The 18,125-nt window shown below is 30.3% G+C and overlaps 1 protein-coding gene across 2 annotated transcripts in view; it reads right to left on the bottom strand.

Moving 5' to 3' along the window:
• NCAM2 (neural cell adhesion molecule 2) overlaps positions 1-18,125 on the bottom strand; it is a 489,746-nt gene that overhangs the window by 16,431 nt on the left and 455,190 nt on the right. Inside the window, exon 16 of one of the 2 annotated variants that reach the window (XM_033418066.2) lies at positions 10,322-16,196. The exons of the other annotated variant lie outside the window; for it this stretch is intronic. Within the exon in view, the coding sequence (XP_033273957.1) occupies positions 16,090-16,196 (107 nt within the window). The 3' untranslated portion in view covers positions 10,322-16,089. Of the gene's footprint in view, positions 1-10,321; positions 16,197-18,125 lie in introns of those variants that run through there. 2 annotated transcript variants of the gene reach the window in all.

Here is an 18,125-nt window from a genome sequence, read left to right as displayed (position 1 = left end):
AGTAACACATACTTTTAAAAGAAAATGCATTGCACTAATTTAAAAACCAACTAAAGATTTCACAGTTTCTTGTTGTGTTATGTTAGACAGCTGTTTTCCAAAATCACTTGCCACTTACATACTTGGAAATTATCTTAAATTGATAAGTTAATGTTCTGTGATATTTTTCCTAGGAACCCCCAAATCAACAAAGAATAAGAAAATATAATAAAAAGAGCCAAAGTGTAAAAATGAGACTAGGGTCTAGACTATGTCAACATAAAAAAAAAATTTTTTAAAGCTTTAAAATTTTAATAAACTTTAACAGCTTTAAAAACAGTGGGGATAGTGAAAATGAAATATAATCACAATATTCCCCCAGCATAGATGAAGCTGCAGGCTTTACAATCCTTGACATAATCCACTTGTCAAGAAAGAAAATAATATTTTCCAACCCTGAGGAGCTGTGTAGAGAAAAGTCACATTTATAAGACTTTCTATTTCCTACGGGGAATACTTGACCTGCTAAACATTACCTAAATTAGGTATGATTTGCCTTTAGGATTGATAGACTTCTCTCAGTTATACTAAATGAGGAATCAGCTATATTCATAGAAGTGCCATATTTATGTATTTTAGGTTTTTAGAAAGATGATTCCAAGTATCTACTTTTATATATTTGAAACAACATGACTTTCAAATCACTTCTGCAGGTGTAATCACAAGTAGAAAAAACAAAGAAAACTTTGATTCAAGCATGTTATAAAATTCACTATTAAAGAGAAAACTGCTGTTATAACAAACTGAGCACAATGTCCCACTCTTTCCATTTCTCCACGTACCACATTTTTCTTCTATGTCATGACCATGGATCTCCAGCATTTATAGTGACTGCTGTTAATCCCTGAATTGATGGATCCATTACATTTTTTTAACATCTTTATTAGAGTATAATTGCTTTACATTGTTGTGTTATTTTCTGCCGCATAAAAAAGTGAATCAGCTATACATATACTTATATCCCCATATCCCCTCCCTCTTGTGTCTCCCTCCCACCCTCCCTATCCTATCACTCTAGGTGGTCAAAAAGCACCGAGCTGATCTCCCTGTGCTAAGATCCATTCAATTTTCATTCATATTTAACATGTTTGTTTGAAACAAATGTTTGAACTTCTGAGGTTTCCAATGTCTGGTCAATACCCCTTTAATTGTATTAAATGGAAAGAAGGAGAAAATCATGGCAAACTGCATCAGCAAGGATGATTATATCATTTTCCATTAATCCAAAATGTTTAAAAAATTCAAACAACAAACTCAAGAGCAACTATGATTGGAGTTTATATTCTTCCTCCAATCTGAACTCCTTTTTTTAATTGCTTCCCCATGTACATCCAGAGAAAAATTGAGTCTCTCCTCCTATGATATGTGTTTTTCTTTTAAAAGTATTTTACAATGTATCAATCCTTTGAAAAAGATGCAATGTACAATTACAAAACATAAAAAAAAATTAAAATGATATAAAATAAATATTGATTGAAATTCTAATATTTTTTATCTCTACCATGGTATTGCTCACTCATTTTGTGGCCTACACACTATAATCGGTTATATCGAAATCATAATTATAATTTTATTCCATTTCATTACTGATGAAATGTGGATAACAGTTCCCATGTATCCTAGCTAAAATATTCTTTGAGAATCATATATGAAGGGTACTTTGGGAATTCCAAGACACTGTACATATATTACTTTACGCTCACTTTGTTTATAGCTACCTCTCATTACTCATCATTTGTTTATAGTATTTTCTTTTAAAAAATTAGAACTTCTTTTACCCAAAACCTTCTTAGATTTTAGCAAGTATAAATATTTGAATATTGCTAGCATACATGAACTAGGATGCATAAAATAACTGTAAATACATGTTTATATTTTACAAGTATTTTTTCTTGTTTTTGATAAACACACTTCATTAAGGCCTAAGGTTTAAGTATATTTTCATTCTTCTAGTTTTAGCTGTGCATTCCACTGTGACCAGAACTCAAGAAGATTTTAGTTTAATATCATTCTTTTTTTTTTTTTTTTTTTGCGGTACGCGGGCCTCTCACTGTTGTGGCCTCTCCCGTTGCGGAGCACAGGCTCCGGACGCGCAGGCCCAGCAGCCATGGCTCATGGGCCCAGCTGCTCCGTGGCATGTGGGATCTTCCCGGACCGGGGCACAAATCTGTGTCCCCTGCATCGGCAGGCGGACTCTCAACAACTGCGCCACCAGGGAAGCCCCATTCTTTTTTAATTTATTAATTATTCATATCGTAAATTATTTTTTGGTCCCTCCCTTACTTCTACATGTCAAATTAAAATCATTTTTTTTGAACTTTGAAAGACTGATGTTAAAATGAATGACAGAAAGATAATTATTCATAATGCTCTTATTGTCTCTGACAGGTGACATTGACTTTTGCTCAGTTCAGGGACAAGAATATCTATACATATATTTTGGTATTCTTTTCTTCTGTAATTCATTTTTTCCTCTTTAGCTCACCATTAATTTTTAGTTTTTTGGTTATCTTTATTGTTACTTTTATTGTGGTGGCTATTTTGCACAATATTTTAGGCACATTCATGTTCATTTTAGTAAAAATTAAGATTAAAACTCTCAAAAGATTATTACAGAGTGGATCAAAGTCTCCTTCCTAAATTAAGACTGTACTTTCTTTGTGTTCAAGTCTTTTACTCTGAAATATCGGTTTCCTTTTGGACAATTCATAGTATTTATGAGATAAAGCATTTACATCATTCAGCTTTCTGACAAAATGCACTTATTAGCAAATTTTTAAGTGCATTTATGTTCATTTTATTCAGATATTTAATTGCTTACTGAACTAACTGTATGAAAACTGTGGGTACAATGTGTAATCTCACGTTTTTCAGCGAACAATTTAAAGAAAAAAGTACATAATGTGAGTAAATCTGTGATGGCTGTGAAGAGTATTGTCATCAGTGAAGAGAAAACTGCAGCATCTTTTATAAAGGATTGAATTTTGGGAAAAGAATATTGGAATTTTAAAATGAAAAAATATTTTATTTTATTTTTATTTATTTATTTTTTGGCTGTGTTGTGTCTTCATTGCTGCGAGCGGGCTTCTCATTGCGGTGGTTTCTCTTGTTGTGGAGCACGGGCTCTAGGCACGCGGGCTTCAGTAGTTGTGGCTCGCAGGCTCTAGAGCGCAGGCTCAGTAGTTGTGGCGCACGGGCTTAGTTGCTCCGCGGCATGTGGGATCTTCCCAGACACAGGCTCGAACCTGTGTCTTGTACATTGGCAGGCGGATTCTTAACCACTGTGCCACCAGGGAAGCCCTAAAATGAAAAATCTTAAAAAATATATTAAAAATCAAAACTGTTAGAACCTTGAGAAAAGTACATACTTATATGTAATTATACCAATTTATAAGTGCTTTGTGACCTGTCTGAGGGATTTTTAGTTTTTAGTATCACACAGAGGTAATTAGCTGTGTTTTAAATGAACATGTATTGCGTTCATTGGAGCTCTTTATATATCTCGAAACAAATTATAAAAGTCATGCTGGAGATTAATACTTATGTGGAAGTTCATTGTGATTTTCTAGCTTTCTTGTTCTTTGATAAAACTTTTTGTAGTATCCACACATTCACTTAGGAATTTAAAATTTTCAGATTTCAAAAGATATAAGTAAAATTCACCAATAATTTTTCAACATTACTCAAATATATCAATAAACCTTGTGCTATTGTTTAGATATGTTTAAAATCTTCAGGCTATTTTTGGTACATCTTCAAAAGGTGGTCATGTCTTTTCTGTGTGTACTCAGTTAAACAATATTGATGTAGACAGTTTATTGCTTACTTCCAATTTTCTTTTCATACAACCCTATTATTTGGGGATGGGGTGAAGATTGCATTTTACTTCACCTATTCCTTACTACTGTGTCTCTATTCTCTAGTCATTTTGATTTTTTTGTCAAAATGATTTTACATGTATAACTAATTTTTTAATATAAAAACAATGTGAATCCAAAATTTCCCTTCAAGTCACTTCTCCCTACTAAGAGGTATTCTTTAGAAGACGATGGGGTCAGGAGGTAGCACTGATAAACCAGACTTTTTTTTAAACTAAATATCTGATTTGGGGGAAGAAAAAGTAGGTAAGTGTGGAAAATTGGTTTAGTAATGGAAAGGGAATCATAAACATGTTTATAATACAACTGACATTAATAATTGTAAAGCCGTATACTTTTTTCCTAAAAGTGTCTTTTTCTATAGATGTTTGTTTACAAAGGTGGAATTATAAGTATCTTTTCAAAATATCATCTAGTCCTTTATATTACAAAAGTGATCTTTTTGACCAGGGATAAATTGGTCAAAGACATATAATCACCCTTCAATTTATCACAATGTAATTAAACAACTTTGTCAAGCAGTTGTGAGAATAAAATAAGAAAAAGGAAAAGGACTCTCTTCTCTGGGAGTTCTTAATGTATTGAGAAGGGTGAGTAAGACATGTACAGTCGAATGCTTTCCTAGTGGTGAAAAATAATGTGACCTGAGCAAATAGGTGGAAGAAGCATATGAGTTGATAGTTAGTGGTCAAGGAAGGCATGATAGAGAAGATAAATTCTATGATGATGTTGAAGAATAAGAAGCTTTCTGTCTGATGATGAGTCCCTTTCAGCCAGAACATGATGTGGGCAAAGATGGAGATGTATGAGATAATACAGTATATTTTGAAATTAACAGATATTTATGGATATTAGAGATGATATTGGGGGTAACTGGTGGAGGATGTTGATTAAGTGATAAATTATTAGGTTAAAAAATGGACTCTGTAATTAAATAAACAAATAAATAAATCAACAAAAACAAAATAAATAAACACCACTAAAAAAAAACCTAACTGTGATCTTTTCCTAAAAGACGGTATAGGGAGTTGCTAGAGATACATAGGGAAATAGAGCCTGTTTCAATGGTTAGGAGGGAGCTGGTAGAGGCCTGGGCTATGGCTGTAAAATATCTGTCCAGGGCTTCTCTGGTGGTGCAGTGGTTGAGAGTCGGCCTGCCGATGCAGGGGACTCGGGTTTGCGCCCCGGTCCGGGAAGATCCCACATGCTGTGGAGTGGCTGGGCCCATGAGCCATGGCCGCTGAACCTGCGTGTCCAGAGCCTGTGCTCCGCAACGGGAGAGGCCACAACAGTGAGAGGCCCGCGTACCGCAAAAAAAAATAATAATAAAAAAATAAATAAATAAATAAATAAATAAAAATATATATATATATATATATATATATATCTGTCCAGCCTTCCCTGTCTCTGATTCCATACCCATTTCCATAATACATGTAGACATGTCAATCTCTGCTTGATGTTTAGATTTAAGAAACTAGGAAATAGACTCAGTCTCTTATATGTGATTTGTGACTGAATTAACATTAGATAATTTATGTCTATATATTTCAAAAATAGACACTGTATAATATAATACTATAAATTTATATAAAATATATTCATAATTAGTATAATGATTCTATATACTTCTAAATGGAATAATATTTCAAGTGCTTCATAATTTTCACCGTTAGTTGTTTTTTTTTTTAATATCCACCCAATCCCCCTTAAGGTTTTAGTATCTATCTTTTTAAAACAATTCCTTGTAAAAAGTGAATAATCTAGAATATGAAATTATTATTCTTCTATGGGAATATTGATGGGACCTTGTCAAATGTCAGTATGAGGTAAAGTAACATAGTTTAATGTAAGAAAGGAAATTAAAATAAACTGTGTTATTTAAAAAAAAAGTTGGCTAAAAAGAAATAGTATTGTCGATAACAGCACTTTTTTGATAAATGTTTCGAATAACTGAAAACTTAGAAATGAACGTTTTTAATAATTGTTACAAATCTGGTGCAACTATAAATTGTGGGAAATTGTGAAATATCTATAGTCCTTGCGCAGCAGAATATCTAGGCTTTTATCTACATTGACATTTCAAATTGCTAAGTATGTTGGAATGGAGAACACTTGTCACAAAACCCTGTCAAAAAAATGGGATAAAGAGATATAAAATACTTTTATATGTGATACTTATTCAAACTGATACATTTGAAGTTTATTCTCACCTCACTAACTGTATACTTTCTCCATATGCAGTTTAAATCTTATGGTATATGTTCAGTTTGCTATGGTGGAATTGATTCAGTTATTTCCCATAAGATAATGAAATTTTTACTGGTTAGTAGGAAAGGGAGCATCTTAGATTGAAGTGAATATGATCAAAACAGATATTGGCCAGTGTTAAAAAATTGAGTAGTTTAAATTTTATGTCCTTGTTTCAACCATTAACTGGCCAATTTCATTTTTTTCTGTTAATGTTAAAAGGCTATTCCATATAGTTAAAAAAAAGGAAATTAAACTTTCTCTGCACAAACAGAAAATACTTTTTTTCTTAAAGACTATATTACAAACTTGAATTACACCCATATAAGATTAAACTACAACTGATATTTTACAAATTACTTGTTGAAATTCCAAACTGTTAACCTATTTATAAAATTCTTAAATATATATACCTTTGAATTTTATAAATGTATAAGACAGTAAATGGAAAATGTGAACAAATATATGGATGGTATTATTTTCTAAGGAATTTATAACATATTAGGTTTACAAAATTTCTGTTTTTACACACTCACTTTATTGTGTCTTAGAAACTTCAATTTCTGCATTGGGGTTTAATACAAAATTAAGTTACATTATTAAAACTAAACATTCTAAACATGTAGGGCCACTTATATATTATTACCCACTGCAACTGAATGAATATATTGTATACCATCAACCATAAAATAGAAATGTAGATTTTCACTTAAGAAAAATAGAGGCAAGATATTATTCATTTGGTGAATGGATAAAACATGAGACATCCGGGCAATGGAATATCATTCAATGCTAAAAAGAAATGAGCCATAACATCATGAGAAGACATGGAGGAACTTTAAAGGCATATTACTAAGTGAAACAAGCCAATCTGAAAAGACTACTTACTGTATGATTCCAACTATATGACACTGTGGAAAAAGCAAAATTATGAAGACAGTTATAAAGATCAGAGATTGCCAGAGATTAGGAGAGAGGGAGAGATAAAGAGGCAGGCAGAGCACAGAGGATTTTTAGGGCATTGGAACTATTTTGTATTACTCTATAATGGTGGATGAATGTCATTATACATTCATCAAAACCCACAGAATGTGCAACACCAAGAGTGAACCTTAATACAAATTATGAACTCTGGGTAAAAATGGTGTGTCAATGTAGATTCATTGATGGTAACAAATGTACCATTCTGCATGTTAATAATGGGGGAGGCTATGCATACATCAGGATTGGAAGTATATAAGAACTCTGTACATTCCTCTCAATTTTGGTGCACACTTGGAACTGCTCGAAAAAATAGAGCATATTTAAGAGCAGAAAAAAAACCACACAAAGTTAGTATCTTTAAAATCTTCATGGGACTGGCTAACGTGCCTGAATCAACTGAGAGTGTCCATAAGTACAATATTCATAAGTACTAAAAAAAGATGACATATTAAGTTATGAATAACATACAGGCAAGTCAATTATTTTCAGCTACCTGTTTTTGTGTGAAGAAATCCACCAATGAACCATACTGGACCCTGCTGTAGAGAAATATTTCTATTTCCTTAAGTAAACCTTCCTTCATGTCTGAGCCATTTGATGGAACAGTAAGTCTCAGGATAGCATATGAAAATCCAATAAATTGTTTTCTGTTTTCCACCAATAAGCACCAAGAAGTAGAATATTTTTCCTGTCATTTTTCAAGAGCATCAGTGAGTTTTGCATTTAATCTTCCATGTAACATACATATCCAGTTTAGCTGCGGTGAAATTATATAGAAACAACAGCAAATTGAAGTTTGTCATTCAGAGATTCTTCAAAACAGAAATGCTAATTTGAAGAGATAATTTTTAGTTTTGTTTTAATCACATTTAAACAGAAGAAAAGGGTACATTTTAATATGACTTTTAAAATAATTTAATATTTCTCTTTGTAATAATAAATGAGAAATCAGTAGAGAAGCAAGCATATAGCCACTATGCAAATTATGTATTGAAGTTGTTTATTATGATTTCTTAAAATGAAATAGACGCTGAAATGGAAATATTTATTTTGTTTTTTATTAGATAGTAACTAAAAATATTATTTTATATTAATTAAATATCATTTATTTCTATAAAAATATAAATAAAGTCATTTTATAAAGTGTTTTCAGGCAATGTATAAAAATAAGAAAATAGTAAAATTTAACTTGATATTCTTTTAAGGCTATAAACTCACTGTGAGTTTATTACACTGATCTTGGGAATGCAGCTATATGTACAAGTTGACCTGAGAACCATAATAGCTGCTTAAGAGAAGTATCATGACTACTCAAAGGAATGGTAGTTGGTGAATACACAGCCTTTCCTTTGCCACAAAGTTTTTTTTCTATTGTTCAATCAAGAAGAAATCAAAGAAACTAGGTTAAAGATATAAGACCATATAAGTGATAGACAAGAGATTTAGGTATGCCTTCTTTGATTTGGTGTAATTTGATAAAACAAACATATGAGGAAAACTGAGGGTGTAAGTTCCTTGACTGTGTCAATGACTAGTCATTCTTCTTCTCTAATCCTCAGATTGTTGATATAATAAAATAATGGTGTTTGATTAGAATATTAGAATACATTTTCTCAAATCTCTTTAGTTTCCTCACAGTGGCCCCAAACAACAAAGTAATATAAAGCTAACAAAGTAATATAATACTGTGACAGTCACCATAAAAATTTCCAACAATCCCCAGATAGTTCCCATTTGATACCATATCATTGTTAAGGAGCTTCAGGAAAAATAAATACAAGAACAACAGAAAAAATCAGCTTACCTTTCTCTCTCCCCCAATATATAAAACTTCCGTAACTAATGTATCAATTGAAAGAAGTTCAATATTATAACAACATATAGATATTATATGAAAATTTTCACTTTGAAATGTATGCAAACATTTTTAATGAGTGCTATACATATTAAGACATGCATTTGGGAGAGGGCTGTTCTGGAGTAAAAAAGATTAAGTGTGCCTTAAAATAATGCAAATCTTGAAAACGAATATTTTCCCTTTTGTAATTTCTACACTATTTAATTTTTAACTGGCAATGCAACACTTGACTGTGTTTGTAAAAGAGAAATATATATTCATGTCTAAACCACCAGTTTTATTTCACTTTATAAAAAATAACTGAATAATCTACTTATTAAAGAATTATCATTGGAGGGACGTCCCTGGCAGTCCAGTGGTTAAGACTTTACCTTCCACTGCAGGGGGTCCGGGTTCGATCCCTGGTCAGGGAGCTAAGATCCCATATGCCTCAGGGCGAAAAAAAACAAAACATAAAACAGAAGCAATATTGTAACAAATTAAATAAAGACTCTAAAAATGGTCCACATCAAAAAAATCTTAAGATAAAAAAGAATTATCATTTGAACCCAGGTTCAGCGCTAAAACAAACAAACACAAAGTAATATGATGTTTTATAGAGGGCACTGGAACTCCGTTCTGTGACTTCACTATGTAAATCCCTCAACCTCTTTAGGCCTCACTTTTCTCATCTAAAATATGGGAGAAATGTTACTTCATAGTAAATGAAATATTGCACTTAAGGCATCCCATACAGTGTGTATCACAGTACATGTTAAGAAATAGAAGCTGCTCTGTTTTCATATTATTGTTATTATTTGTAAACTTCCAAAGCCATTTTTGTTTCATACTTTGGCTGTGGATGAACTGAGAACTTTAATGATCTTCTACAACTTTATTCTCATGGTGCTCAAACTGAATTATAGCAATATGTTAACCAAAGGAATTGGAGAAAATCACTTTAAGGATTTATGTCTGCTTTCATAAATTTTTGCTGGCAAACGAGACTACTCTCCAATTATTACATTATTTAAATGATTACACTAATGTGTTTTATTAAGATACCATCTGATTATTATGGTCTCCACTAGTAATAAAAGTTTCTAAGAAGACCTTAGAACTAGTTTTCTACAAAAGTAACAGTATTTGGTATTGTTCCTAAATTATTTTTCCAGTATGAGCCGGCTGATGATTTATTATTTAAACCAAAAAAGAAATCACTCAATGATCATATGTTTATTACACTGAGATATTGAATCTGATCAAGTTAGAAATGAAAACACACAAGACAGAAAACGTTTATACCAGTAATAAAGAAAACACATATAACAAAGGTTTTCCTCAGTTTTCTTTATTACAACAATGAAGACACAGAAATACAGAAAATAAAATGACATTTAATATACTATGAAACTCATGCATAGGATTACACATAGTGCTGGATATTATGTCAGGGATTTTAAATAAGAGATGATACTGAGGACAATACATATATAACATACATTTTATTTCAAGAAAATAAGCTATGATGAAAACAAATGCAACTAAAATGATCAGCAATAGTCACTTTAAAACAGAAGTGTTACACATAAAATCAATGTAAGATGTGAGATAAAAATATTCTTGAAAAAAAGTCATGAATTATGGATGTTCTTTAAAACAGTAATTTTTAATTGCTTGCTTTTAGGGAAAAAAAAAAGGATTTGCTGGAGATTTATTTTGTAGTCCCATTTAGTACATAGATAAAATAAAATAAATATGGTATAATTTAAAATTATGCTACCTCTGAATATTATGCAATATTTGCAATGTAACTATATTTCTATTACTTAAAATGGAGTGATAAAGAATAACTGAATTTAATTTGAACATACACAAATTAAGAAACTTTGCAATATATCTAGGCTTAATACAACCAACATTAGATTCATTCACACAAAATTTAATTACACTTGAATAAGCATATCTTTAAAAAGTAGGTCAAATAATAGTCTACTAACAAAGACATGAGGACATCTTTTGCAGTTCAAATCACCTCAGATATACTAAAAGAGCTTCTGAACATATGTGCTTTCCTTGGATATTCTGTTTTTCAATTTTGCTAAATAGTAGCTAAAAATTGATGTTATAGAATAATCCACTCTTTCTGTAATATTTAGGGACAAGTATTTTAGGCTTCCAATTAGTTAATAGCCATGAAGGAAGGGAGGATGACTATAAGAGATGTTTATCTGGTTCATAATCTTAGGTAAGATAAAGAAACTAAAGGTATTTGGAAAACAAAGAATTGATATTATGCTCCCGTCTCTGCTTTATTTCAGAACAATTAAATTAGATTTCTACTTACTGAATCCATTCCCTTACATAAATATTGAGATGCTGCTTACTTTTATAATCTTTATGTATTATAACAAGTTTTTAAGCACCATGTAGTAAAGAGAGATACTACCACTTTTAAACATTAAAAATGTTAACTCTAGAAAAATACTCTAGTTTAGATGGTGATTTGGAAAATAATATGTTAATTAGATATTAGATTTTTTTTCTTTAGTTAAGACCTAAAATTTACTCTGTTAATATTTTCTGAATTCTAAGATTATCTATCGAGTGTTGATAGTGATTAAATAATACTCCTTTTTAAAAATGACATAATCAGCCAATTTAGATATAGTTTTTACCAATTTCAATTTATATTGAAATTATTTCAGCGCTATTTGTAGGATATTCATATCACTAATCATTTGAAATATATAAATTTAAGCTACCCATTCAACGCATTAGCCTTGTGGAAGGATTTGTGACATATATACATATCACAAATTCTGAAATTTAACAATTTAACAGAGATTAACAGAAAAAGAAGAAATGCGTTGTATTTATTCATGACCAGAAATTGAGAGGGAGGAAGAGAGAGAGGAAGGATAGGGGGAATGAGAGTGGGAGGGAGAGAATATTAGGAAGAAACAATTGGAAGGAAGAATGAAAGGGTATAAAACCAAGTAAGAGAAAGCCTACTTAATTTGTACTTATTCAAAAGCGGTTTAAAGGATATTACATTGTGCCCCACAGATTTGAACCATAATAAAATACATAAAATGACACATTTAAGTATGAACTTCGTGATCCTGTATCTTTATTCATTGAGCGAAATCCTAATGCATAAGGGCTAAAAAATATATAAATGACAATATTTAATTTAGGTAGTGTCATAACAGCTTATTTATTTAAAGCTCTTAATGCTGCTAATATCATAAGCAAAAACAAATGGGTGGAGATTTTCAGATAATTTTACATGACTAGAGATATTTCTTAGTTAACTACTACTACTATAAACTGAAAATATTATATATAATATTAGCTATTTTTGAAAGCTAGGTCCAAACACACTTAACTATTGTATTGGTGATGTAAATATCCATCTTGAATTACTAAAATGATTTGTAATCTAAAATGATTTGTAATCTAAAAATTTTATTCCTTCATTCTTAGTGTAGGTATACCATATGAATAAATAAAATACTTTTCATGTATCTGAAAGTACTCATCCAGATCCAAAAGTACCTTGCCTAATTCTCCCTTGCATATTCTATTTTGTTCAATATAAATGAATAACCATAAATCCAACTGTCCAGACTTGAAAACATTGTGGAGTTTTCCTTATTTAAGTTTTAAGTTAAATATAATTAATGGGAATTCTTAAATAGAAAATGTTTGAGTTGTATAATGATTTCCAAATTAACCCAAATTGTATAACCTATGAACTACTATGCATAGTTTTAATTTTAATTATTAATTTTAAAAGAAATGCTGAATACTTAAAAAGTCAAAATTATCTGCAATAAAATTATTTGTGCAATTATATGTTTTATGTAATTGACATATATAATGTTAATCAGATGTCTAAGATTTATTTATTTATTTAAAATTGTTAAACACTTGAGATATTTTAGGCTAAGGGAAAAAAAAGAAAAAAAAATTTTTAAGAAAAATGAAGCAAGTCTTTAAGTGTTTCAACCTTGTTCTTGTCTACCAGTAATTGATGCACATATGTACACTTGCATAATGGTTTGGGAAAGAGTATGGGTATAGAGTTTATAAAATCTACTTATTCCCAATGAATAATAGTATTAGGACAGAAAAATAAAAATGACAATTTAAAGTTCTTCCATGTAAGAAAAAATTTCATAGGAAAAAGATTTTACTACTACCTCCTAGTCTTAATCTGTTAGCATATCTAAAATGTGGTGTGATGGGCCTTATAGCTATATGATAAATAATTAGAGTTTGAATTGGGGTAGAGAGACATGTAAGGCTGAAGGATAAATGGAGAAAAGAAGATAGACTTCAAAAAACTGGGAGAAGAAAAAAGGAGATTTCAGGTTTACATAAAAAAATTAATCATGATACTTCACATGCAGATAATGGTGATTATGCATAAGCAAATCAACCTAACTTTACAACTGGTATAATATGGTCAAAACAAACTTTTAAAATGATTTTAACATTGGCTGATAAGATATACACATCAATAAACATAGGTACATATTTATGATTATACACAATGAATAACAAAACTCACCTTACACACAAGTTCATATTTATACATTTCAGACACAGAATTTTATTTAAAAATCCACTGAATGAAAATGAATTATTGGGTGATACTAGGGAGAATTTTTATGTCTTGCTTATCAGTCACATTTACTTAGACCTACAGCAGACATTAATTAGACAAAAATGTGCTGTCAGTTAGACTTTATGGTTGCATATAACAAGAGTAAAGCTCAAGTAATAAAAAAGATAATTCAGCAACACTTACATATTATTAAGATATAAAAAAAATCCAAGAAGGTAATTTACAATCTCTAAGGTTTCATTTTATGAAATGCAATAGCTGAATTGTTTATAGTTTTGTGCTTTCCTATTTCTTATAGATGTAAGACAAAGCACAGAGTCGATTATTTTATGTCTGAGAATTTTTTAAACTTTATGCATATCTTAGAACTGTAAAATAACTGTTAATCTAAGAATAAATGTTTAGCCAAAGGATAAATAGCTCATTAATTTTAGAATTAATATCTTGATGTGTACTTAGATGTTTAAAAAATCTAAATGAACCACTCATTAAGTGTAAATCATTCTGCTAAGATATGAGAATTTCAATTTTAGGTTCTTTTCTGAACTGTCCAAATGTCAGTCTAGGTATCATGCAAACCAGACTGAGTGTTCTTCTTATCACTGGTGACTTTGAGTTACAGAATATAAAATTTCAAATAAAAATCAACTTTGTTATCTTACTAAAGACATATTACATGTTCTTCACAAAAGCATTTTGTAATCATGAACTAAATCAAAATAATTTCTATGACTTTCTCACGGAAATATTTACAATTTATTGGAGAGATCCAGTCAGGTTATAATGAATGGGAAAAATTGTTCATGGAAGTGTTATTGGAACTCCTTTCTTTCCCAGCACTTGTTACATGTTAGTAATCAACATATCTACAAGTCTTATCCAAACTCATGGAATATGATATGCACTCATGGATGTAGTATGCAATTATAATTAGTTCTTCAATAAACAGAACATTGGCTCTTTTAATTTTAAAAATCAAACATTCCCAATAAATAGGTTAAGTCCCCACACTGCAAAAATTGGAATTGGGAAATCCCTTTGTCTCAGCAGGGGAGAAAGAAGTGTGTTTAATCTGTGGACGGGTCACTTCTGCATTCTACAGGTCTGTTGCTAGCTCAGAAGAAAAAAGTACAGCAGTGGACAGCAAAGAGTATGGAAAAGATAAATTACAGAAAACAGACTACCGAAGGCAGGTCTATCTTTAGACGTTACGTGATAGGCTCCTGTAGGTATTTTTTAAAGACAGAACATACTTTCATGCAACCAAACAAATTGATTTTGATGAATGAATCTCAAAGCCCAGAAACCAATAATTTGATTTACCATGTAAGCTACAGTCACTCTTGTTAATGTATATAAATCTGATTGCCTGCTAATTGTCCTGAGTGAGTAGTAAGAATCACTTGCTAGCATGTGGCTGGGAGTAAAAAGCACAAAACACTCTTTTCTCATTTTGTGATGTATGAAAATGTGAAAACAAAAATCATTATTCATGTTACTCCCTCAAATCCAGAGGGATCTCCTCTGAGAGCTGGAATCTAGTAACACCTCCTTCTCATCTCAATTTCCTCTTCTTGAAAGTAGTAGCTAAAATATTTACTTCTCTCTCTGATCCTTGCAAAGAAATTGACTCAGGTGTCCAGGAAAAAGTAATAAATAAGTATACATATTGTTAGAACATGAATACTTGATGCCACTTCAAAACACAATTCCAATCTAGTGCACGGGGTGCAACTTTTTAAACATATTCAAACTTAATTTTTATTTATTTTGGGGCAACTTCAGAAGATATTTTCACTTAATGAAAAAAAAGTTTGGATTTCTAAAAATTGGTTTTCAAATTGAAGAAAAAAAACTCCGTTTCACTTTTATTCCTTATGACATTTTAAGTCAATAAAAAGAAAATAAGGCAGCACAATAGGATACACATCTAATATAATAAAAGTTATCAGGTTTATATTTTATATAAATGGTAAACACAATGAAATATTATAAATGTTTATAAAGTTGGAAACTTACATTTAAAAGAATAACAATCCAAACCAATATAAAAGGTCCATAATTCTACATAACAAAATTTATACTTATACAATGTATGGCCATGGATATTGAGTTATATTTGTAAAATAATCAAATGAAAGATCATATATAGCAAATGCTTGAGTTCCAAATAAAAGTGACATGATATTTAATAAGCTCAACTTTAGAAATTAAAGAAAAAATTAGAATGAAACAAGTTACGCTGTGAGCTAATATTTGGAAGAAACAATCCTGGTTCAGTTTCCTTCTGTGATTTTCTGACAAATACTTTAAAGGTCAACAATTTGGGGAAGGGAGAAAAGGCTAACTATTCATGGGTAAGGATAGGTGCATAATTAGTTGGACCTTAGAAAATATTTTATTATAATTTTAGATTAGCCTTGTAAATTTGCAGGGAATAAAAGGAAATAGATGATATAGCAACATTAAAACATGCAAGACAAACTTATGGCTATAATGAAAGATAACCCAGCAGCATTCCGCTGCCATGACTGGCTTCCATTTTCACCTTTATTCGCTTCACAGCATTTATCTGCATGATGAAAATTATTTTTGAAAGTAGAACAAGAATAAAATAATTAAGGAATAAAGAATAGAGTTACAAGCATGAAAATAAAGGAAAAGAAAAAAGTGACAGTAGGAAAGAAAAAAAGAGAAAATAATTAATACAAGATGTACACAAAGCCATTACTAATTACTTACAAAAAATTATTTTGATACAAGACAAAGAATTTTAAAAATCTCGTATAAGACGCTTCTAAATAGTTGTCACATATTAAAAACATAACTCAGTTCTATCATTGATTACTTAAATGTGAACATCTTAAATATTTTTTAATGAAGATACAACTTATTAGAGAAAGGTCACCAGTCATTCCACTGTGCTACTGATAAATTCACACTGTTACTTAAATATGAGCTCATCATATTCTGCAATGTTTGCTGCTAGTTTTTTTCTGCTATCGTATTTTCCTGTAAAACATATTTAATAAAAGTAGTTATATTTTTAATAATGAATGAAGTACCAAGAAATATAATTGAAAATGATAAGTTCACACAGTGAAAATTTTCAAAAGAATAAAAGCAAGGAACATTAACTCAACTGGCCATAGGTATACTCTAGACATACGTTATCGTTGCTCATTTAAAATAATTTTGAGAAACAAAGATCATGAAAATAATTTACAGAAATTTACTTTCGCATTATGTACTAAACCAAATAAATATTGTTTTGCATGTATCATTAGTATTTAGATTTGACTGAGATTTTCAGATAGTTAAAATGAAGTTTTTCCCAATTAACTGAACTTCAATTTCACCATTGTTTTAGAATTTCTTTAATTTAAATTCTAAAACAATCATAACCTTAAGAAAGCATTTTAGTATTTGCCATGCACTTGAATGTTTTGTTTTCCATTCATGTTGAGTTATTTGGAGATGAAAGGGTATACTAGTCTTGCTGGAACTAGACTTGAATGCTATCAAAATAATTTTACTCTACTGTTCATTATAAGTATAATCAAAAAAGTCCATTAAAATAAAAATTAACTGAAAAATCTTAGCAATATATTTATTGGTGGTGATCTATGTCACTTCTTGGTATGGATGAAATTATTTTCCATCAAATTATATTGAGAGTCTATGTTAAAATTAGGCATGTTTTCAATTCATAGTAACAAGAGAAGAAAAAGGAAGCAATTTATGAAGGGTTTTGTTTTGTTTTATTTTGTTTTGTTTTTGGTTAAAACAAACAATATTAAACATGTCCTAAAGCCAAAAGAAATGGTGAAATTATTTTTCAGAGTCATTTTATCTCCAAGAGTTTTTTAAAGCATTAGATTATACTCATTCTACCAAGTTAGGAATATTTTTAGTCATTAAAATTACAGAACAAATCAATAAATATCATTTTAACAGCCTCTAGTTCCATAGATGGTTTTGTGATCAGTTTTACAAGAATTAATTTGTCATCACTACCCAATATTTTCATTGTTTATAAAATAAAATGAGATGGAATTATGCTGTATGAATATTCCAAAAGAGAACATAATTGTGATTTTGCACACTCTGTTTCTATGTGAATCAAAGAACACCACTTTCAAAATAAACACATTTAATAAGTGAAGAAAGGAAAATATTATTAATCATAAAATAGTTTTCACATCAGAATCATGAACTATGGAGAAATGCGGTATCCACTAAGATACGTACATAGAAAAGCCATTATTATTAATAGAATATATGACATATAAATGTAAGGTAAGCCTATTGTTAAAAAATAGTCCCTCAGTCCAACAAATAAGTGTACCCTAGATTTAGCTAGCTGCTTTACTCAAAGAGTTAAATATATCTGAATGCACATAAGTAATGGGTTTTTAAATTCAAAGTCCATAAACTTTATTTGGACAGTTTACAATGCATGCTATTTAAAACATAAATTAAAATGAAATTAACTTGTAAA

The sequence above is a fragment of the Orcinus orca genome, chromosome 5, assembly GCF_937001465.1.
Source record: "Orcinus orca chromosome 5, mOrcOrc1.1, whole genome shotgun sequence".
Classification (NCBI taxonomy): Eukaryota; Metazoa; Chordata; class Mammalia; order Artiodactyla; family Delphinidae; genus Orcinus; species Orcinus orca.
Note: the sequence above shows the minus strand (reverse complement) of the source record. Positions and strands in the feature narration are given on the sequence as shown.